This window comes from Symphalangus syndactylus, chromosome 12, assembly GCF_028878055.3.
Source record: "Symphalangus syndactylus isolate Jambi chromosome 12, NHGRI_mSymSyn1-v2.1_pri, whole genome shotgun sequence".
NCBI classification, from domain to species: domain Eukaryota; kingdom Metazoa; phylum Chordata; class Mammalia; order Primates; family Hylobatidae; genus Symphalangus; species Symphalangus syndactylus.
The window spans coordinates 70,170,987-70,196,430 of NC_072441.2; the positions used below are offsets into that span (position 1 = coordinate 70,170,987).

At 33.5% G+C, this 25,444-nt stretch overlaps 1 protein-coding gene across 2 annotated transcripts in view; it reads left to right on the plus strand.

Annotated features, from left to right (window-relative positions):
* Window positions 1–25,444, plus strand: part of MAN1A2 (mannosidase alpha class 1A member 2) — a 181,873-nt gene that overhangs the window by 146,118 nt on the left and 10,311 nt on the right. For both annotated transcript variants that reach the window (XM_063624683.1, XM_063624684.1), the window contains exons 10-12: window positions 3,265–3,484; window positions 5,870–6,042; window positions 9,340–9,455. In XM_063624683.1, coding sequence (XP_063480753.1) covers window positions 3,265–3,484; window positions 5,870–6,042; window positions 9,340–9,455 — 509 coding nt within the window. The remainder of the gene's footprint in view (window positions 1–3,264; window positions 3,485–5,869; window positions 6,043–9,339; window positions 9,456–25,444) is intronic.

A 25,444-nucleotide genomic window follows, 5' to 3' on the forward strand; every position in this document is an offset into this window, starting at 1 on the left:
GAGGTAGGCAGAACACTTGAGGTCGGGAGTTCAAGACCAGCCTGGCCAACATGGTGAAAACCCGTCTCTACTAAAAATACAAAAGTTAGCTGGGCATGGTGGTGCATGCCTGTAGTCCTAGCCACTTGGGAGGCTGTGGCAGTAGAATCGCTTGAACCTGGGAGGTGGAGGTTGCAGTGAGCTGAGATTTCATCATTGCACTCCAGCCTGGGTGACAGAGCAAGACTTCGTGTCAACAATAAATAAAATAAAATAAGAATTTATTTTAGTGTATTCATGAAAATTGATTTTATTTACTTTTAGTTAATGTTTACAGAGACTGGAAAAACTTCTGACTTTATATACATTTTCATAAACATTTTTTCTTTCAAATGAACCCTTGAATCTTCACATTGAGAGCCTTATGGGTAAATACTTAAATAATGACAACACACTTATATAGTATTTTATACGTGCCAGGCACTGTTCTAACCCTTCTTACATGTATGAGATCATTTAATCATTATCACCATTTTACACATGAGGACCTTAAGGAACAATAAAGTTAAAGTAACTTGCTGAAGGTTGCATTGCTGGTAATTGATGGGGCCTGGAACTGAACAGGCTGGCTGCCGAGCCAGTGCTTTTAACCACTGTATTATATTGTTTCATATTTAAATGACTTCATACCATGATATTGTGACGGTTTATAATTGGAACAAGATTCATTCTAGGAAGAATTTATATGGAGTATTTCTAAGAAAAAACTGTGAAATAGAAAAGTAAGTCAAAAGTGTGTTAAGTGTGTTTAGCAGGTTATTAGCTTCGTGCTCTATTATAAACTGATACCTACCTAACGATTTTAGTTATTTTTTAAAAGTTGTATATTTTGTATATAACAACACTGTGCTGATGTCAGTAATTAGTTGTCAGAGTTATAATTTTTGTTTGGTTTGTTTTTTTCATTAAACCAAGAATCTTATCCATTTTATATCACTACTGTTTAGGCATGTAATTTGTTACAATTGTTTTTTAAAAATGCACAGGAGTTGAACTTAATATGTGGCTCACAGTGTTTTGCCCATTATAGGTACTCAACAAGAATAAACTCTTGTTGAGTACCTATAATGGGCAAAACACTGTGAGCCACATATTCAACTCCTGTGCATTTTTTATATTCTGTTATAAATAATAAATTGAACTAAAGGTACAACCAAGAATATAAATTTTAGTAGGAGAGCTTTATTCTCTTTTATTAAAATTTAAACCTAGAAAGTTGTATGATCCAAGATAGGTTATTATCTGGGAAGAATTTAATATTCTTAGAACCATATTGTTGAAGACAGCTCTTAGTAATTCCCACTAGACTGTGGCCTCCTTTGAGGGCAGAGACTAATTTATTTATCATTATCTCAGCACCTAGCACGATACTTGAAACATAATAAGTATTCCGTAGTATTCGATAAATGCATGAATGTATTTAATATTATATTTGAGAAAATGTGATATATCATATACCATGTAATAAATTAATTTTGTTTGTTTTCTTGTAATTTTCTTTAAAACTATTTTGACTTCTGCTTAATTTTTTCCAAAGGAAAAAAATTATATTTGTCTTTTTTTTTAATTGTACATGCTTTGAAAGGCATGATAACTGTTTTGAAAGTTAACCTTATAAATTCACACTATTTTTCATGAATCATCTGCTATATGTTATGTATCCTGTAAATATTTCTGTACTTGCTTTCTTTTCCCTGTTTTTATTAGTTTTATTAGTTTGTTAAATCAAGAATAGGTACCTAATAAATGTTTTTTAATAACAGTTGATCAGCTTTCACTTTGAGACATGATCTCAAGTATGCAGTCTTTGCAGTGTTAATTATTTTCAAAAACTATTCTATTAGCGTATTGTAAAATAAATGACATATGGAATGTATGAAAGAGATAGGAATGACCACTTAAGATTCATTCTAATTTGAAATACATTATTTTTAAACTTTGTCTTTCTGAGCTATTTTACTTAAATTATTCCATACCCATCCTACCTTCCCCTATCCTTACAGATACCCATATCCCTTGTTTCTACTTTCTTTTAAAATTATTGGTAAAAAGCCCTAACTAACTGCCTTTTACTTTAGTTCTAGTAAGTCCGGGTGGATATGCTTGGATAGCTTTTAATTGTAATATGGTAAGATTTAGGTTATAATGAACAGAAATGACAAACAGGCGTTTTTGGAATACCTTATATGTGGAAAACATGGTACTATCATGAGGTTCAAAAAGATGAAAAATACCACCCCATACTCAAAAAACTAATCTTTTTGTGCTTCAGAGTACTATGGTTAAAACAATGACAAAAACTTATAATCCAAAGATAATTTCTTATCATTTTGGTTATCAGCCACCTCTCATTCCCCAACATCAAATACAGTTATCTAAGAGCACCATTCATTTATAAAATTACTTAATAATTAAACATGTATTGAGTGCACACTGCATTATATGCCTTCTGGAATACAGGTGATGAGTAAGACATAGTCACTACAGTTCTGTAAAACTCACATTATTATTATGGAGAATACAGAATAAAATTTTCCAAGGCTGATTGTTACTAAACTTGTCAGAGAACAACTGACAGTAAAAATACTCCTTTTTGTCAGAAAGAAAAGTTAACCACTAATCATGTATAATAGTTTCTACTAAAGAAAACTGAGTTAATGGCCATTGCTTATACTTTTCCATAGAAATACCTCTAAAGGTAGAAAATAGCTCATCTCAGCAAAGTCTAAGAACATATTCCAAAGGAGCAAAGCTCTTGAAAATCTCATTTTAAAAATGAAATGTGATTGTTATACTCTGATATACTCGTTTAGTATAGACGATTTCTCTCACCATTCCTACATCTTTGAGTAAAATGTATATTCCAGTAGGATAGACAGTGTTTATAATATGGCTTCTCTTATCCATGACAAAGCATCCAAAACAAATGCGTGAGTTTGAGAAGTAAGGAACTAAAGATAATATTATGTAGAAGGTAATCTTTAGGCCAAGTCTCTCCTCTTCCCCTCTGTCTTATTATGGTAGTGATTCAGGTATTGGTTCCAGATTATATGCAATTTGATCACCCACTGCAACATTTACTATTAATTAAGTCTCTTAGTTTGGGAAAGTTACTACTTTATAGACTACCATATTACCCAGATTTTATAATGGCCAGAAGGATATAGTAAGTTTGAACACTAATAGTTTGCAGCTAAAATTTTGAATATCTTTTCTTTCCTATAGGCTATAGAAAAACATCTTATTAAGAAGTCTCGTGGAGGTCTTACCTTTATTGGAGAATGGAAGAATGGGCACTTGGAAAAAAAGATGGGGCATTTGGCCTGCTTTGCTGGGGGAATGTTTGCACTAGGAGCAGATGGTTCCAGAGCAGATAAAGCTGGTCATTATTTAGAGCTAGGGGCAGAAATTGCACGTACTTGTCATGAGTCATATGACAGAACTGGTAAGAATATTAATAAGGCTAATTATATAGTCTAAAATAATCTCTAAGTTAAAAATGTGTTCAGCAATAAGGAGAATATATAGGCACTTTTTACTTCCAAATAGTTTACACCAACGTGGCAAATCATTTTCTTAAGAACTTGAATTTTAATTCTGGAAATGTGTCTCTGCATTATTTTTTAAATTCTGAATTCTGCTGCTGTTTCTGTTAAAGATTTTGAAGTAATTGTTTTAAAGACAAGAATCGTGGGGTATTTGGGAATATATGGAATAACATTTATTTTAATATAAGAATCTATTTTTGCCATTTCAGCTTCTATAAAAATAGTTACTTAAAAGAACATAAAATTGACTGATTTCAGTTATATTGCCTTGCCTATCCTCTTGTGATAAGAATAACCAAAAGATAATAATATTTATCTTTATTGGTATCTGGCTAACTAGTAGTTTTTCAATTAGTTCACCAATAGTTTTTGGAATTGTTTATGGCTTTAACTAAAAAGATCCTCTGACATTGCATTGGGCAAATGCTTTTTGAACTTCAGTGTCCTTGGAAAAGGACATGATTCCTAAATGGTGACAAAAATTGTTTTGGTTGGGGCTGAGAAAATTTTTACTCTTTTTATGTATAAAGCACAGATGTACATATAGTCATAAATAGATACACAGTATATATTTGGTATTAAATTTTATAGAGGGAGAAGGCAATTAGGCTTTTTTAAAAAAGACAAAAGATTTCTTAGGGGTGCAATAATGAAAAGGGGGCTGAAGAACACTGGACTAGACCTTCCAAGGTTTTCTCTGGCTTTAAAAACATGAGTTTCTATATGAAGTAATAGATAATGAGCTCCCTGAAAGCCAACAAACTAGAAATTTCTATTTGATTTTGGAAGTTGAATTGTTGATTTTATCAAATAACAATTTCTGTTTTAGGGTTAATTTATCATCAGATACCATGAAACAAATATGATTGACCTAAAATTTATGCTAGTTCATAAATCTGTCAAGTTATTTTTATACAGTAAGGAATTAAACTTATGGCAAAATTGATTCTTCAGTTCTCTCATTAACTAAATAAGGGTTCCATTTCCTGAAAGAATATAAGTCAAGAGGATGGTGAAGTAGTGTTATTTTAGGGTAGTTTAAGTGTTGGTGTATAATACATATAATGGCAGTGATCTGAGTTCGAAATAGAGGCTAAATTATTGTGTTGATACAGAATGTCAATTATGCACTTAAAATATAGCTAAAATTAGTAAAACATTGAGGACCAGGATGGATATTCAATTTTATATTAGGATCCATGAGAATAAGGGTTGTTATTTTGCAGATTTTGACTGAAAATCAAATAATAGACCTAAAATAATTGAATTTCATATAGCATACATTCTAAAATATGGTATATCATAGTTATTATAATTAAATATTTACTCCATGAAACAGGGAACAGCCATTATATGCCAAGTATTATGCTAGATGCTTATAGGTTAAAGTATGAACAAGATATATTCCCTGCCTTTCAGAAATTCATAGTGTACCAGAGTTTGAAAGGATTTCCTTATATTTCTGATTTTAATGTTTCATAATGACTTTGCTGATGCTGATTCTTGTTCTGATTGTCATTTTCACATTGCAAGTTGATGAACCTGTGACCCTCTTTGTTATGGTAAACCAAAAAATGATTATTTGATTTGTGTCCTGTATTTTCAAGTCTTCCGTTGTTTTTACTTGTCTTTAATCTCAATTTAGATCCTTTAATTAAAAAGTACAATCCTAGTTTTGCTAACTTTCCAGCAGGTTATTATATCCTCTGCTGTGTTTTCTTATAGCTGTGCTATAATTTTTGGCCACCATATTTTAAAATATCCATTCATTTCTCCTTAGTAGTTATTCCAGCTAAATTTATACTGTAATTATCTACAACTAAATCAATTCATAATCTAAGCTCTAAAATGTTTTCTTATATGTGTGTATTATGGCAAAATGTCTTTAAAATTACCTTGCCTTTAAAAAAAAATCCACATAGTATCATTATCTATATACTTTTATTTTGGACCACAATGGACTGTATGATGTGCAAATGTCTAGTTTGCATTTGTTTTCAAAAGATTACTAGACTGTTATTGGTAGAATTAGATTTAGCAGTATGTTGATACACATTATTCTGAGAAACATGTTAGAATAACAGGAATGTTTGTAAGTCTATTTTAAGAAAACCAAATGTGGATCTTTTAAAATGACTCATTTTGCACTGAGTGCAAACAGCAACAATAAAAATAAACAACAAAAATTACTTCATATTCTATTCTTTCAGGAAAGAAAGAAGTCCTTGCAAACAAACTTATATGGTTTATTTTGCTCAGTTATTTCTTTTGTCATGTTACAGCATTAAAGCTAGGTCCTGAATCATTCAAGTTTGATGGTGCAGTGGAGGCTGTGGCTGTCCGGCAGGCTGAAAAGTATTATATCCTCCGTCCGGAAGTAATCGAAACCTATTGGTACCTATGGCGATTCACTCATGATCCAAGATACAGGCAGTGGGGCTGGGAAGCAGCACTGGTAAATAAGCCAATATTCCATTTTATCTGCAAGAGTGTTAACTCATGCCCTCCTATGATGCCATGTACCCTCACCCATGTTACCTCAGTTTTAGTATCTGTAGGGCAGTGTTTGTTTATCTGATGAAGAAACTCTTAGTCAATTTGAGTTTCTGGGCCGTAGAAATAAATCTTACAATATATATTAAATATATATTAAAATATATTAAAAATATATAAATATATATATTTCAAAGGAGGAATTTTTAATGGTTAGTTAGGTAAAGGAAGCAAGTGGTTTACTCTTAAAATGTTAGTCTTTCAGGGAATCCATAGCTATCAGTACCTAGGGAGGAAAAAAGTATGTCTTTTATGAAAGTATAGCTTATTCCCAGGGGTAAGGGGTTGTTTTTTTCTTTGAGATTTACTAATTGTGATAAATAGCACTAATTATGGTGACTATTCACATTCAAATTGTTTAACTTAAGCTTACAATCTAGATAGAATGACTAAGGGCATCCCAAATGAGGTCAGTAGTGCTGGTAAATTGCCCAGACAGGAATGTATGAGATATGTTTTAAGGCAAGATGTATACCAATTTATGTAAAGAGAATGTTTCACAGTGGCAAAGCGGGAGAGAAGATTGGAGGCATTACATAGACAGCCTTATAAACCAAATCAAAGGTTCTTAGTTGTTCAGGAAATAATACGTGTGCACAACTCCCTACCCACAATACCCACTCTCTCAGTTACTTCTGTCAGCTACTGCGTAAGTGCTGTCATATGGGAAGTGGTAATAGAAAGTTCTTTGCTTATCCAAAAAGCCCTTCAAATCTTTTCTTTTTTCTTTAGCATCTTCTACCTGCAAAAGCTCCTTGACTTTTGAGAATTCCTTACAGAACTGCTAAATGTTTTATAAGGGGGAAGGAACTCCTGAAGGCTTTTTTCAGTGGGGAGTAACAAAGCAAAAGGATCTGATTGTAATCCACAAATTGGTGGGTTTGGGAGACCACAGCCATAACCTGGGAATAATGTGAGATCTTGAACTAAGGGGACTACACTTATTTTTCACCTGTCATTCAGACCTAGATAGTCCTCCTGGACTTTAACAATAAGAGCATATTAATGGAAACAAGTGGTTACACAGAACAGGAACAGATGCGGCATTTATTGATGCTGCTTTCCCTTGGCCCCTTGGCTCCAGAATTGGGAGCACAGCTACTGGTGAAATTCTCTGTGTAGGAGGGTGCTGCCACAGTTGAGAAGACAACCAAACTATTGCCACAGTGGTTTGGGAATAGAATACACACACACTTCTATTGTTAGCAGTGGCTTACTAATGCTTCCGTAAATTAAGCACTATTTTACGTAAGGGAAATAGGTAAAATAATCATATAATGAATCTGTTTCACTTGAATGTCCCCTGATATTTAATGCTCCTTATTTAGAGGAATGAGGGGGATATGTCTGAATCACGTGAGGAGTGGAAAGTGGTGGCAGAAGCACTTTTTGTCGTTGAAGAATACTTTAAGATAATTCATCCTTTTCCTAATGTCCTTTTTTCCTGTGTGCTTTCTTCAAGTATGGCCCTACTTTTGTCTGTTAAGGAGAGGTGTGACAGAGTCAAACTTTAGTCCATGTCTGTCTAAATTTGAATTATAGGAGGTAGAATTTTGCTTTTGTAGCCTATATGGACAAACACAAACTCAATGTATAATCGGTCAAGAACAAGAACTAGAGTAGTTATACTCTAAATTCAAGTTTCAGAAGTGTGCAGTAGAAGTGATGAGAAGAGGGAGGAATGGAGGCAAAAGAGGCGGTGTCACATCTTAAATAGTATTTGCTCATGCATCACCATTGGCCTCTCCTCTTGGGTGTGAAGAAAGCAAAGGGAAGGCTCAGTGAGGCAGAATAGCAGTATAGCATGTCTTCTGTAGCCTTAGTTATTCTGTTGACATATTCAAACTTCCAGACTTGCCCTCATGACTTTAAATGTCTTAAATATTAGTCATGCCTCCCCACTACTTTCTTATTATTCTTAAACCATTTTGATAGTTCATATGGTGGTGAAGACACATGATTATTGTGAAGAAAAGTACTTAAAAACTCTTGTATCCAAAATTTCTTCAGAATATATTAGAGAAAAGCACCAAACCCCTTAAATTTAGTTATAATCAAAATGGAGCTATAAAATGAGCAGATTGATTAAATAAACACCTTTTTAATGTTAATTAGCTTTTCATAGGAAGGAGAAGCCCAGAAGAGTAAGAAAAGTAGCAAGACTAGGAAGAACAAGCCATGGCAGACAGCGATGATTAGTTAAGTAACCATGCCTTCACTGGATGACCTCGCAGGGTTAGGTAGAATAGAAAAACAAAACAACCACGTGTGCTTTCCACTTTTCATGATTGGCTGAATTCTGGACTGTGCTGTACCTGCATAAGCAGACTGTTTGGTTGCTTTGAATTAAAAAATAAGGTTGTGAATAGATTCCATTTGATTCAGTATATTTTATTTAGGCATGCCCAAAGATGCAAAAAGAGTAAGAATTTTAACTCTCAGTCAAGCAGTAAAGCACAGTAGTTAATAATGTGGAGCAAATTACTCTGTGCCTCAGTTTTCCCTTCTGAAAAGTGAGGCTATTAACCTCATAGAGTTCTGAAATTCAAATGTGACTATATTTAAAGCTCTTAGAACAGCTTTCAGCACATAGCAAATACCTTATAATTGTTAACTCTTTATATTGTAATTATTATTGTAGTAGGTGGGCTCTTTCTGCCAGTTGGTACCACCTGTAATGGCTAACTGATGGGATTATGATAATGCAATATCTGGCACATAGTATGTATTTAGTAAATATTATCTCTTACTGCTATTACTATAGAGTGCTCCTAAGTAGTATTTTTTTTAGCATGTTGTGGATTATTGTTTGTCCTTGGAAGTGATAAAATTGCAATAAAAATTGTTAATCGAACCTGACCTCCATCTTGATTTGTCAGAATTAATGGACCTTTATTTTGCCAGACAGACCCCTCATTTAGAAAAAATAGCTTTAATTTTATTTCTAAGAGGAAAATACAAGATGTCTTAAAAAGATTAAAGAGTTTGGAGACAGAAGTTCTATAGGAAACATCCTATTTCTCGTATGAGTTAATTTTTCCAGTATGAGAATATTTCCTTTTGGTAATATATTATTCTTAAACCATCAAATTTTCATACAAATCTTTATGAACTTTTGACTATTGTCCTTCAAAGTTTTGTTGTCCTTCAAAACTTGAAATTCTATGAAATTGCTTATTTTGTCTGATCTCTTTCATAGGCCATTGAAAAGTATTGCCGAGTTAGTGGTGGATTTTCTGGAGTCAAAGATGTATATTCCTCTACTCCTACACATGATGATGTACAGCAGAGCTTTTTTCTTGCTGAAACATTAAAGTAAGTATATAACTTAAAAAACATTTTTATACTAGACTGGTTTTGCTGTGTGATCACTAGATGATGAATTATGACTATGTGACAGGTTACACTAAATTTTGTTGTAAATATCTTTTTATTTAATTGGGTATGTAAATTTTTAGCTACATCTCAAGAAGAATGACTTAGACTATTAGGTAGGTATTTTATCAAAAAAGTACTTAGTACCTGTTAAAATTTTTTGTTCTTTGCTCTTTATTGTGCATTAAAACCACCTGGAAGGCTTCGTAATACACAGGTAACTAGGTCCACACCCACAAAGTTTCAGTAGATCTGGAGTTTAGCCTAAAAATTTGCATTTCTAACAAGCTCTCATGTGTTACTGATAATGCTGGTCCTGGGATCATACCTGAGCTCCCTACTGTAGCTAATGAAATCTGTCAGGAATAATCATGCAGTTTTGATGGTACTAAATGACATATAGACACTCATCCTCCCGACGAGGCTCACTGTAAAGATACACATAAAAGGAACAATGGAAAAGAGTAGACAACTTTATTTTGGTCTTATACTCAAAACCCCAGGTAGAGCTCTCTGTAAACAGACCTGGAAGAGATGGAGATTGTAAATATGTCCACTTCCCTAAAGACTGACCAAATAAATATCTCTTCTTACTCGCTCTTAAATTTATTATTTGTATTTCTTGCATATCTATACATGAATGCCTTGTAAACATTTTATTTTTTCAACAAATGTGTATTACCAGGCACTGTTAAGCCACTTGAGGATGTTTCAGTAGGCAAGCAGGACAAAAATTCCTGCCTTCTGGATTTTACATTCTAGTATACTTGTAGTTTACATTCTCATGTATTATAATTAAAATGTACCTTTCTCGAACTAAGTTTCTAAATGTCTATCTTATTCTAATTTTTCTTTCATTACCCCTAGTACTGTTTTTTTCCTGTCTTTTTAGCTTATACATTATATAATCATCTGCTTCCTCCTTTTAATATATCACCAATTCTTTATGCTTCTTTCTGTTACATTTCTTTATTTTGCTCCCTCCTTTCCGTTTCTACAATTTACCCTAATCCAGCCCCTTATCACTGCTGGGATGGTTTAGAACATCTGCCTGGTACTCAGTTTCCTACATCTAGATGTTTCTTATTCTGACTTATCCTTTGTGATTAGGCTTGAGACTGTAGAAGTTGAAAGAGCACTAGACTAGAAAATAAAGTGATGGGAACTTTAGTTGTACACTAGCTACATCTAGCTGAATGAACATGTCAAAATAAAATTTTTTGCTTTTGGTTTACATGTCTGTAAACTATGGAATTTGGCCCAGATTGTGTAGTATCTCTCCTGTTTTTTTTTTTTAAACTTCAGAAAAACTGTAAGATAGGACAATGATTATTTGTGTCTTTTCACCTAGTTTTGCCACATTTCCTTCTCTTTCTTTCTGTATACATTCACATATACACATAGTTTTACTTGTTTTTTAGCTTTTTGTTTTGCTGGACAAGTTGATGGTGATCAGCAATATATTTCAACAGTAGCTTTCAAGAAAAGGTCATTATCTTACATAATCACCATTCAGTTCTCACACTTGTCAACCTTAATATTCATATAATACTGTTGTCTAATATGTAATCCCATTTTCAAATTTCTCCAGTTGTTCCAATAATGTACTTTATTTTTGTTTAATGCCAATTCAGGATCCAGTACGGGATCATTTGTTACATTTGGTTGTCATTGTCTCTTTAGTCTCCTTTAATCTAGCACAGAGTTTTCCTGTTTTTCTTTTATCTTTTATGAAATTGACATTTTTAAAGTATTCAGGCTAGTTGCTTTGAGGAATGTTCCCCGTTTTAGATTTTTTTCTAATTGTTCCTCATGATCAAATTTAGGTTAAACATTTTCAGCGTGAATATTATATGGATCTGTGTTCTTATTGTTGCATCTCTTAAAGAGACACATAATAGTTTAGCCCATTATTGGTGATTTTAAGTTTGAGCATAGGTTATATTTGATTATTGTCATGTAAACAATGTTTTTTCTTTTTGTAATTAATAACTTATCTGTGGAGTGATAATTTTGAGACTGTGTGAATATTCTTTTAATCCTAGATTCTGTTCTTAAACCAACCTAATGTACATTCAAATATTTACATATATATAAAGTTCTCTTGCATTTGTCTATTTTATGTTTCATTGCTTCTGGCAGGAGTGCCTTTATCGTTTCTATCAATTAATGCCTCTCTCATTTCTAATTTCAGTTCAAATTTCACCTCTTTGCAGACTGGCTTTCACAATTAATTCTCAAATCCCTCATCACTACAACTTGGAGCACTTTAGTACATGCATGGCATAGGGCTGGAAATAGATGGTATGCTGCCTCATCCCCTTGTACCTATATGGAATATCACCAGTTAATCTTGCTATTTTTCCTTGCCAAGTTCAGTCAGAACTCTTCTCAACACAACAGTATGCTAGGTAACCAGTTACTTATATATAGATATATAGATATATATTTGCTACAATTTTTGCTTTTAGAAAAACATACATCTGGAGCAATAAAAGTGAAAAAGGTCAAACAAAAAGAAACATACAAATAATTATAACATCACCCTTGCTAAGAAAGTTGTCACAGTTGAGCAATACATTCAGCATTGCACTTCCTGGCAGCTAAAGCAAAAAGGAATCATTCTGCACAGTGTCATTATCATTTTTGGGAGTTGAGAGAGCATACTACTTTGACAAATGAGACAGAATTTTTTATGTTGTTAAATTATAAAATGACTTAAATTGGATAACTCTATAAAAATATTGAACTATTAAGTGAACCATGTGAAATTACCCTTTTAAAAAGGATAATTTGAATATTGTCAATTTAATATGGTTCAACCTAATACATAATGGTAATGGTAAATGTTTTGAAAATATTTATTTTGTTTGAAACAGTGATCTTAGGGAAGACACAGAAACACTCAATCTGATTTACTCTTTATAAAAACTGATGGCATAATATTAAAATACAATTGAATAAAGTCATTTCTGTGAAGATCTAAATTAATGTAGCTGTAGTCTTATTGTAAAAATAGAGCTTAAAACTTTATAGAGGAATGAAGATAAGTATGGTCTCTTAAATATTTCTCAAATATCAGTTAATTTAAATAGGCTTTGTCAGAAGCTGTCAATTTAAGATTGTATATTCTACCAATTGGTGGGAATTTATTGCAGATTCATTAAAAGGCAACAATCAATGTGTTTTAGCTACCAGACATGGAAACTGATTGTCACGGCAGTGGCAAAGTTAAATGAAAAAACCTGTATTCTTGACGTAAGTTGAGGGTCATTTTACCTTTTACATGTTGTCATAGGTGCTATACCATGGATTAGTTATTGCTATAGATACACTTTTTTCCCCAGAAAAGGCCATGTCTCCTACTTTTTTTGTTTCCCTCAATAGTCCTTACTTCACGTATAATATTTAGCATATATACTGATGGCATAACAAAAACTATGTAATGAGGAAGGTCAGAGATAGATTCCTTCAAAGTTTCTAAAACTCATACTCTAGTACAGGAAATAAAACACATGCAATATATACAACAAATTTTAAATACATTAAGTGCATAAGAGAAATATTAACAAAATGCAGAAGTCTTTTAGAGAAGAAAGAGTTTGCTTAACCTGGAAAACAAGGGAAGACTTCCTGGAAGTAGTAGCATTTGAACTAGACTTGAAGGCAAGATGGGTAAAATAGGATGAACTGGTATTCAGGGGAATAGCTATAAGGTAGACCATGGGATATTAAGAGTGAGATGAGAGCTCTAAAGGTGGAATTGACAAACCTGAATATCTAATTAGATATAAGGAGATTCAGTAAGAAGAAAGAATCAGAGATATTAAAGTTTCCAGTGCCAACCTGACTACAGTTTCTAATCAGCATGTTAGTGTCTTACTTTTAAATATTAATAAACAGTATTGACTTAGAAATGTTTATTGAACTATAAACATGTAAGATTTGGCATATTTGTGTATGTATGTTATACTTTGACTTTTAAAGTTCAAAATATGAATATAACAAGGCTAAGAAAATATCCAAAAATAGAAGGATATATTTCCAGCTTGAAAGACACCATCAAGATCCCAGCATAGAAGATGAACACAGACCCACACCAAGGCACAGCACCTTGGAATTTCAAAACCACTGGGGTAAAGGAAAGATCTCAGCTTCCACAGGGAGAGAGAATAGAATAAAGTCTTGTAGATCTGGATTCAGAGTGGCTTCAGACCTCTCAAGAACAGTCATGGAAGCTAGAAGCGTTGGAGCAGTTGATTCATGAGAGAAAATTAATTCGAACTTAGAATTCTGGGTTTTTAGCCATGTAAAGTATCAAAAATCTACTTCCAATCCTCTTTCTCAGTAAGTTTTTGGAGGATATGCTCCATGAAAACTGGATATAAACCAAAAAAGAAGACATGAATACAGGAAAGAAGTGAAAGGAAGATTAAGGGATAATATATTGAGATTGAGGAGGACAGAGGCTCTACAGAGATTTCTTCAAGATTAAATGTATAGACTGTTTATTTCTGAGTATTTTGAGACAAGAATTAGTTGCTGAAGATTTTAGGTGCATTATTACTAATAAATACAAGTCAGCTTGCTTTTTAAATAAGGGGAGGAGTCGTGTAAGAAAGAAAAGCCATGAATAGCTTTTAGTTAACATATGAACTTGTTTAAAGACACTTGGTTGGAGTCTTGATTGTTTTGTAAGAAGAGCTAAATGGTACTGCTGTCCCCTCTCCAGCTGCAAGAAAGAGAAATATGTTCTTTGATAATGGCTTTTGTCCCTCCAAGGATTGTTTTATTCATGGTTTTAGTGAAATAGCAGTTGCTCAAAAGTCTCTTAAGCTGAAAGAATTGCGAGGAAATTAGCAGACAGAACACCAAGACTCCTAGGAGCGGTTTTCTAGCAGTAGCACTTGAATTGTTGAATGAATATCTCCCACATGGATTCTCTATAGTTCTGTCACTTTATACCATTTACTGTCGTAAGCCTCTTATCAAAAACTTTGAAGGAGTGTATTATTTTATATATGTACTTCAGTGTCTACACCCATTCACTTAGATCTTTCATTGAATTAGATTTTCATTGCACCTTACCTCAATTCTGTTGCACATTTATTTAAAGATCTGATAAACTGAGAAAAGTATACATTTTGAGGATACATTTCAACCATTTTTTTCTGAGTTCGTATATATCAGGCATTAGGCAGCTCAGAAATTGCAAGTTAGTTGGAAACATAGTCTTTAACAAATTTGTTATTAAAGGAAAGAGAAATAGCATAAAATTAAGATCAAATTTATCACCACAGTATGTCTACTTTCACTGGTATCAAAGTCTCTGGGGGAGAAATTATGTCTGTGTCTCTTGCTTGTGTGCTTTTTTCCTCCCTATCTCTTGAAATTCAAACTTTGAATATAGTAGTAAAGTTCTGGAAAGCTATATAAGAATATGTCTTATATTCCTATATATACTTATATACTTAAGAATAAGTAATCTTAAATAATGAGAGTTATGGACAAAGATTTATGTACAGAGATGTTTATTGCTGTTATAAAAATAAGTCGTTATTTGTTACATAATAGCTGAATGGTTAAGTAAATTATGGGACATCCACAATAGTATCATGAAGCCAAAACAATTGCATTTTTATAGACTTTTCACAGTATAATATTAAGTGGGCTGTTAAGTCCACATGTGCATATGTAACACATAGATGAACATGTTAATAGTATTTCAACAATATCAAAATGTGAACTGTAGTTTAGCTTAATTGAAGTTTAGTTTTTAAAAATACTTTTTGCCTCTGTAAATATTTAAAAACATCTTTAAAAATACTCTATTTTGAAAAAAATGGGCTGGATCCATGCTAAGTACCAAAACTAAGTTTCTGTAGAGCAAAGCTTTAAATATTAAAAAAAGAAATAAAATCATGAAACAATTGGAAATTTTTTTCAACCCTGGGGATGAAGATGGCATGATGCAAACCCCAGAAATCATTGAAGAAAAGATTGATAATTTAATTACATAAAAATAGAAAACATCTGTACAAAAAAAAAGCACTAAGTAAAGTAAAAGACAGATGGCACACTGGGAAAACATTTCTTAAAATTAGAAATTATTAAGAAAAAATACTAAGCCTACTAAAAAAGGTAGTAGCAGTTCTTAGAAAAGAAATGGCTGTAAATACATGAAGAATGCTTGATCCACTTGTAAGAAATAAATGAAATAATTGATCAGATACTATGTTTTATTTACTATCACGCTGCTTAAGATTTAAAAGTTTGTGTTCTGGTGTTGGCAAGGATGTAAGAATCTAGTCACTTTCAAACACTCTAAGTGAGAGTACACTGGAAGTATATTCTTTTTCGTTGTTGTTGTTAAGGAAGCAAGGTCCACCCGTGGCCCCTGCCCCGACTTGGAAGTATATTCTTAAAATATCCTTAAGTGTGTATTATCAATACTTCATTTGTCCTGATAGTCTATGCGAAATATTAATATCCTCAGTGCTTTAGTTTAGTGTTTGAGTTAGAACAAGCATGCATGCAGTCAACGTGTTTGTTGAGCTATATATACATAACAGCATAGCACTTGTCATATTAAAATCAGTTGTGTAAACACTATAATGTGTAGCTCGACTATAATGTGTAGCTCCTAAAAAATCAAGTTGTTTTTAATACAGCTTTTTTTGAATTATAAAAATAGCATGTGGATATTGCAAAATGAGTTAAATAGTGTAGAACTGAAGAAATGACAAAAAAAAAATAAGTTTCTTTGTGCCTCACATCCAATCTCACTTCCCAAAGAGAATAATTATTAAATAGTTCTTGATATAGCCTTCTGGAAATTTTCTGGATATATGCAAACATATAAAAAGATATATAATATATATCCTTTAGCCTTTTTTCTCGATATATAAGATTATATATACCTATTATTCTGAAACTTGCATTTTCACCTTTTTATCTAGGAAAAGTTTCCATATTGGCATATATAAATCCACTGAGGAATGTTTTATAATTTGTTTAATCAGTACCCTATTGTTAGATATAGAACTTGGTTCTGTTTTTTTGCTCTTATAAATAGTGCTGCAGTGAATGTCCTTTTACATATGTCTCTGCTCCCTGTGTGGAGATAAATGTTGGTTAGATTCCTAGAAGTAAAATGGATGACTAGGGCAGTGGCATGTGCATTTGATATAACTATAATTAAGCAAAATAAGCTGAGAGAGCGAACTCTTCAGAAAACTTCTCAGAGAATTTCAGAAAATTAATTAGAAATGGTTAAAATCAGATGGGTATTCTGAGAAGTTTGGAAACATTTAGGCACTACCTGATAGTGTGTAGTAAGATTTGAATGAACAAACCTTTTGTTTTAAGTAAATCTTAGACAACAGAGTAACTCACTTAAAACTTGTTTTCTGTAGGTTAAGAACACAGATGAAAAGTCAAACAATCAGATTCTTAGGAAGTAAATGGAATGAAAGTTTCAGTGTTTGCTCACCCTTTTAAACTAGTGCTTTCTGGAATCCTTAATTCCACCTCTTTGTTCTTTATCAAGATGTGAGCTCTTTTTCTACTAAGTAAATAGTGATTAAAATATATAGACAATACAAATGTAATATAGGAAATGATTTATCCAACAAATGTTTGTTGTTAAGTGCCTGATGTGTGCCAGCTGTTTTGTATGCTAGGGCTACATCAATGAATATAAAATAATCCTGACATAAAATAAGTTACATCCTAAAAATTTCATTCACTCTCTCCCTAACTTATAATTATGCTGTTTTGAGTGCCTGCCTGTAAAAATATGCCCTATGTGTATTATCCAAACACTTCATTATTCTCTGTCCTTGCCCTCCTTTATTTTTCTTCATGACACTAACATCATCTGTATTAGTCCATTCTCACACTGCTATAAAGAACTGCCCAAGACTGGGTAATTTATAAAGAAAAGAGGTTTAATTGACTCACAGTTCTGCATAACTGGGGAAGCCTTAGGAAACTTAAATCGTGGCAGAAGGGGAGGCAGGCACATCTTACGTGGTGACAGGAAAAAGAGCATGTGAAGGAGGAACTGTCAAACATTATAAAACCATCAGATCTCATGAGAACTCATTATCAGGAGAACAATATGGGGGAAACCACCCCCATGATCCAGTCACCTCCCACCACATCCCTCCCTCTACATGTGGGGATTATGGGGATTACAATTCGAGATGAGATTTGGGTGGGACACAGAGCCAATCCATATCACCATCTGACATAGGTGTGTGGTGTTCTTGTTTGGTAGAGATGCAGGTCTTGCTAATTGCCCAGGTTGGTCTTGAACTCCTAGGCTCAAGCAGTCCTCCTACCTTAGCCTCCCAAAGTGCTGGGACTACAGGTGTGAGTCATCATGCTCAGCCTAGATGGATTTTTTTTTTTAATCTATCTTCCAGTAGAATGTAAGCTTCATAGCTGTAGGGACTTTTCCTTTTAACTGCTATGATCTCCGTAGCACCTAGCACATGAGTCACTCAGTAAATATGTATTGAGTTTGTTGATAAATTTTTAGTCTGTTAGGCAAGAAGAGAACTTGGCTATTTGCATCTTTACTCTGATCACTCTTTAGTTTTTAATTATATCATTTTATCAGTTGCGTTTAAGGCATTACCTGATCATCCTGTATACAATTTCAAATTGTTCCCTTACTCCCTCTTATTTTTCCCTGCTTTACTTTTCTTCATAGCACCTATCTTCCAACATAGCACATAATTTTCTTAAGCATTCCCCAATTAGAATATACACTACATGAAGAGTTTACAGTATTTTTGTATATTTGGGTTATTGTTTTATCCCCAGTATCTACAGTAGGGCCACTCATATAATATGTATTTCAGTATTAAATGTTTGCTGAATAAAGGATTGAATCATTTGATTTCAAAGGAGACAACTAAAAAACCCCAGCAATTTTATAAGATCTTGTATATAATAAGAGTAGGAGGGGCAAAGAGAATAATAGACCTACTTTACTTCCTGGTTGGGGCTTAGAGCTTCATCTCAGAATTCACTTAGTTTTAGGAGGTGGCTGATAATGAGTCAAAGAATTGATAAAGCAAGAAGAAGGGACCCAAGGAAAAATGTGAAAGCTGAGGATGTCAGGGCTGTGAATTTGTTTTCAGTAGACAGTCAAAGGTCCAGATGCCCACATAAAGGAGAAAAGCAGAAACAGTACAAACTAACTGTTGTTAGAAGTTACACAAAGTTGGTAACCTAGAAAAGTGGTTCTCAAACCTGAGTGTGCATCAGAATCACCTGGAAGGCCTCTTAAAACATGGGATGCTGGGCTCTGTTGACAGAGTTTCTGATTAATAGGTCTAGAGTGGGGCCTAAGAATTTGCGTTTTTAAAAAGTTCCCAGGTGATGCTGATGCTGCTGGTCTGGAGGAATCACACTTTGAGAACCACTGACATCTGTGACCCAGTAAAACACTTATGGAGGCAATTAGGGATTAAGAAATTATACTGGCAGAGAACCTAGCATAAAGTCAGGTGGGCAAGTCTTTGCTTAACTGCTATATTTATGTAGTTCAGTCTCTTCAAATAGGTATACTGGAAGACCAGAACCGTGGTCTTCACATTTTTAAGTGCTTCCTATGTCCTGACACAATGCAATCTAAATATTAGGCACTGGGATACACACATACACACACACACACACACACACACGAGCATGTAGGAACACACAGTGAATTTCACTTCTACTATTTAATATAAGCATTTTTCCAGTTTCAAAAGTTTAATCTTTGAAATATGCTTGCAAATTTCTTTTGCTACAGTAGAGGGAGCTGCAACCCAAATTTTACTTATGTAGCAATACACAATAAGGCTATTCTTCTCCATCCTTGTTCATTAGTCTTTTAAAAAAAAACTTTTAAAATCAGCTTTATTGAAATATGTTAAGTGTACAGTTTATTGCATTTTGGCAAGTGTTTAAGCCTGGGTAAACATCAGCCTTAGTTGATACGTGGAACATTTCCATTCTAATTTGGCAGTCAGTTCTACCCACCCCCAAACTTTTATCTGCTTTCTGTCACTATAGATTGCTGCTTGTAGAATTTCATATAATTTGAATCATGCAGTATTAGGGAGGAGGTAAAGGATAATCATTGTTTAAGGGGTATAGAGTTTGAGTTTTACAAGGTGAACAATGTGAATATACTCAACACTACTGAACTGTATGCTTTAAAATGGTTAAGGTGGTAAATTTTATGTTATGTGGCTTTTACCACAATAACATTTATGTCTGGCTTTTCTTACATAATATTTTTTAGGTTAATCCATGTTGCATTTATCAATAGTTCATTCCTTTCTATTGATGAGTATTATGCTCTTATTTGGATATACCACATTTTATTTGTCCATTCACTTTTCGATCGTCTGTTAATCATGTGTTTTTGAAAGGAATCAGAAAAAAAGAATTGTTTACCATTTGGCTACACTTAATCTTGCTCTTAATTTTTTCTTTCTAGTAATTTTCAAATTCATCCCTTAAAAGTAATTTCATCTAATTTACTATTATTAAATAAATATTATAAAATAATTTGCTATTTATTAAATTAAAATTCTAAATATTTTTAATCTGGTGCTTCTAAAAGCAGAAATGTAGGAGCTAAAATTTGTGGCAACAGTTTTTCTCTCAAAACTCAGGTAAATATTGTTGCCTGCAGTTTATTGCCCTTAGTTTGTCTTGGTTTTTTAAAAAATTTCATTGTCTTCTAGTTCTTCCTTTGCAAACAATTTTACTAAGCAAGTTATTCTTGATATTTAGTTTGGTGTGCTAACTTACTTTTTCTAAGGGGACGTGTTGTAGTATTGTAAAGAAAGCTAGTAATAAATGGAGTAATAGATTCATGATACCAACTTGATACCAATTTGTGATACCAGCTTACCTCTAGGAGGTAAGTATATGTGCACTTCACTGTAAAATTCTTCCAACATTTCTATGTTTGGAAGTTTTACAGGCCAGACACAGTGGCTCATGCCTGTAATCCCAGCACTTTGGGAGGCCAAGGCGGGCGGATCACCTGAGTTCAGGAGTTCGAGACCAGCCTGGCCAACATGGTGAAACCCCGTTTCTACTAAAAATACAAAAATTAGCCGGGCATGGTGGTGCATGGCTGTAATCTCAGCTACTTAGGAGGCTGAGACAGGAGAATCACTTGAACCTGGGAGGCAGAGGTTGCAGTGAGCCAAGATCATGCCACTGCACTCTAACCTAGGGGACACAGCAAGACTCCATCTCAAAAAAAAAAAAAAAGAAGAAAGTTTTATAAAATATTGGGCGCCAAAGGGAGGGGAAAACTAGTAAATTATCCAGAATAGGTATTGGTACTGATGTTACTGTCGTATCTTCTCATAGTTTTAATTCTCTTTTTTACTGCTATTGTTATCTTCATTTGCTTATGAAGTTATTCTCAGTATAAGCAAATGAATGCACAGTTAGCTGGCTATCGGACTATTAAAGCAAATTCCCTGAGCAAGGTTTTGAAGTAAGTTCAGAGAAAACTCTGTTAGTGGCTTTGTCCGTAAAACATCAATAGTAGTATGACTTTTAAATTTCTAAGCAAAAGTGACTAAGTAATATATTTTGGAGAGAGAGAATCAGTGGGATCATTGTGGGTGAGGATTCTCAGATGAGGGGAAAAAAGGGTTAGAGAAGACTGAAAAACAAAGCCACTATTTCCTTTTGTTTATCTTTTATCTTGTCTGTAACTGGATCTTGAAATTAGCCTCCTACCATGAGAGAACTATTTTTCCAGCTGGATGAAAAGAGTAACATTAAGTCCCCTATTCTGCTGTTTTCTGCTCACTTACTCCTGGAGACAAGCTAAGTCAAATCAATATGTACTTATTAAGTACCTGCTTTCTCAAAGTTGTATTTGAGAATTAAAGTATATGAAACATATACTCTACCCATAAAGAGCTTGGAGTCTGGTTTAGAAATCTCTTACCTTTAGGCATGGACAAATTTAATAAAAGTACAAAGTATATATGCAGTTGGCCCTCCATATCAATGGGTTCATGGATTCAACCAACCATGGATTGAAGACATAGTTTTTTAAAAATTACATCTGTTTTGAGCATGTATATACCTTTTTCTTGTCATTATTCCCTAGGCAATATAATATAACAACTATTTACGTAGATTTAAAGTGTATGGGAGCATATGCATTGGTTATATGAATATACTATACCATTTTATATCAAGGATTTGAGCATTCAAGGATTTTTGTATCTGCGAGAGGTCCTGGAACCAATCCCCCATAGATACTGAGGGACAACTGTATTTGGTGCTAAATAGAAAATAAATGTTTTAGAAATTCAGAGAAGGGAATTTTGGTACAGGCTAGAGTAGTCATGAAGAAAGACTAAAATGATGCTGAATTAGTAAGATGTTAATAGGTGGGGTAAAACAGAAAGTAGAGTTTGAAAAGAAGGATTCAGCCTGAAAAAATACCTTTAAAAAAACACTAAAGAAACTAGACTGACTAATGTACATTCACTAGGAGAAGTAGTAGGAAATAAGAGTTTTAGAATCAAAATCAGGGAAGCAGCATGGATGACCCTTGAGGACATTATGCTAAGTGAAATAAGTCAGCCATAAAAAGACAAATATGGGGTGATTCCACTTCTATGAGGTCTCTAAAGTAGTAACATTTATGGAAACAAAGTAGAATGTTGGTTACCAGGGACCTGGGGAGGGGAATGGAAATGAGTTTTAGTTTTGCAAAGAACAGCGTGAATATATTTAATACTACTGAACTATATGCTGAAAAATGGTGAAGATGGTAAACTTTATGTCATGTGTTTATTACCACAATAAAAAAAAGTAAGGAAAGCAATGGCATGCTAAAAAGGGAATTATAAGATAAAATGCAAAGCACTCATACTTTAACTCCAGCCTCCTCTCCTCTAACCCCTTCAATCCAACTTTTCCCCTCTTTAAAATTATCTTTCTCCTATCCCACTGTTTCCCTCCATTATTCCTAAAATATTAATATTGATGGCAAAATCACATTTGAAATAGTACCTTGATATATAATTTATTTGGATTCTTGCAGTAATTTAAAATAACAAATTATATTCCAGGTAAACAAATATGGCTAAGATGAAACTAGAACCCCAAAGGAAGAAAAGTAACTGGTTATTTTAAATTACTACTACAAATGCAGTTGGATTAAAGAAAATATAGATGTATTTAATGTCCATTTTCACAAAATTCTAGGAAGTCATGGTATGAAGACAGAAAGGAGCTAGTCATCATGAAGAATCAGAAAGGATTTCTAAGAACAAGTTCTTGCTGGACCATCTAATGTTCTTTTTGGATTGGATTAATAATAGACATGAGGGTAGGGGATTCCATGAACATAATTACATGGCATTCAGCAAATTGTTTGACACAGTCTCTCACAATGGATGAGTGGAACTTCTGCTTACTCTAAAGATGGAACCAGATTTACCCTTCTGCCTGAAATAAATGACAAAATATATGTGAAACAATGGTTTTGAAACACCAGACAGGAGGCAATGAAGGACAGTAATCTCTGAGAGATAGGAAACAAATGAAGTGAGCCCTGAAATTGCCCCAGCTGACTGTCTTGATAGAGTTTCCAGGACATAATACAGGGAGGGGACTTGAGACAAAGCCCAGAGTGCTCCCTGAGGAGATGAAGCTGTGAGTGTGGGGAAACTAAGGTAGCTAGAATTCACAGGACAGTACCAGAGAGAAGAGAGCTGCAGAGAGAAATAACCAAGGGAACGCACTGGAGTGTTCAGCAGAGTGCTGATCATCACGTGCATGTGAAGAACCTACCTGAGGTGAGGGAAAGAATCATCCTAGAGGATTAAAGGCAGCAGTTTCTGGCACTCACATAGGGCCACAGAGGGTTGCAGGAACAGTGCCTGTTACCAGCAACCAGACTGGAAAAATTCATATTCAAGTGGCACTGGGTAGAGTGAGTACTCAGGAAGGTGCTGCCTCAATAGTGGGGAATAACCTGCTGCTTTGGACCTATGTAGCAAATAATGAAAGCAAGACCTGAAAGGATCAGACTGTTTCTAAGTGATCTAACTACATCCCTGAACAAAACTCAAGATTTATATAAAGGAATATAAAAATAACTACCACTCAACAAAGTAAAATCTGTAACGTCTAGCATCTTAGTCAAAGATTAACATGTATGCCGAGAGGCAGTACAATGTGATGAATAATTATGAAAATAAAACCAACTTAGAACTGATAAAGATGTTAGAATTAGTAGACAATGACAGTTAAAATATTTATGATAACTATGTTCCCTCTATTCAAAAAGTTAAGTAGAGACCTAGAAGGTATAAAAACCCAAATCAAATTTCTCTAAACAAAAACTGTAATGTTTGAATTGAAAAATATACCAGATGAGATTATTAGCACGTTAGACATTGCAGAAGTAAAAATTAGTGAACTTGAAGATTTAGCAATGAAACTATCCAAAATGAAACAAGAGCAAAAAATAAGAATCTTATAAAAATAGAAAGTTATCAGTGATGAGCTATGAGACAACTTACAGTGGCTTAAAATACATGAATTTAGAATCTCCAAAGAAGAGGACACAAGAAGGTGGACCCAAAAAACCCCTTTTTTTGAAGAAATAATGGCAAAAAACTTTCCAAACTTGGTGTAAACTATTTACCCACAGATCCAAGAAGCTAAACAAACTCCAAGCACAAGAAACATAAATGAAGAAAACTTCACCAAGACACATTATAATCAAATTGCTCAAAACCAGGGGTAAAGAAAAAAATCTTTAAAGCAACCAGAGGAGAAAGAAAAATTAGGTAAAAAGGAACAAATATAAAAATGGCAGCAAGAATCAACCATGGAATTTTAAACCATCTGATGTAGGAAATTGAAAGATTTAAAGTAATTTTACAGAGGATCTTTATATCATGACAGTTCATGAATCTCATAAAAATAAAAATATTTGCCACTGAAGATTGATCCAAATTCTGAAAAAAGCAAGAGTTTACTATAAAACAATGACAAAAACCTATTATAAAGAAGCTCATCTGATTACCCAGTGAAAATGCATAATTTAAAAAAACTCAAAAAGTGCCAACATGAACTATCTAAGAATAAAAGAAAACTTGTTATTTAGCAGCACATATACTTTGGCAATGAATACTGGAGAAAAGATAAAACTATTTTTACTTTTCACATTGTTCTTGGAAAATCACTGTTCAAATCCCTTTTATAAGTACGTATTTACTAATAAAAACATGGTAACAGAAAGGGGTGTAGTATATTTTAAATGTTATATGTTTTCTTTTATGATGAAATGTTACGGATGGCCCACATCTTTTATGAGGTGAAACCATTCTGTAAAAATATTAGCAAAAGAAAGTAAAATTGATTAAAAAAAAACAGTAAAGAAGAAAAAATTTTTAAAAAGAATGATAGTTGCTTTAAACTTTAAAACAACAGCAATTAAAAGAGACAGAGGGACATTATATAATGATAAAAGGTCTTGTCCAACAGGAAAATATCACAATCCTAAACATATATGCACCTAACACTGGAGCTCCCAAATTTATAAAACAATTACTGATAGACCTAAGAAATCAGATAGACAGCAACAAAACAATAATGGAGGACTTCAGTACTCGACTGACAGCACTAGACAGGTCAACAAGACAGAAAGTCAACAAAGAAACAATGGATTTAAACTATATCCTGGAACAAATGGACTTAACAGATATATACAGAACATTCCATCTGACAACCGCAGAATACACATTCTGTTCAACAGCGCATGGAACTTTCTCCAAGATAGACCATATGATAAGCCATAAAACAAGCCTTAATAAATTTAAGAAAATTGAAATTCTATCAAGGCCTCTCTCAGACCACAGTGGAAT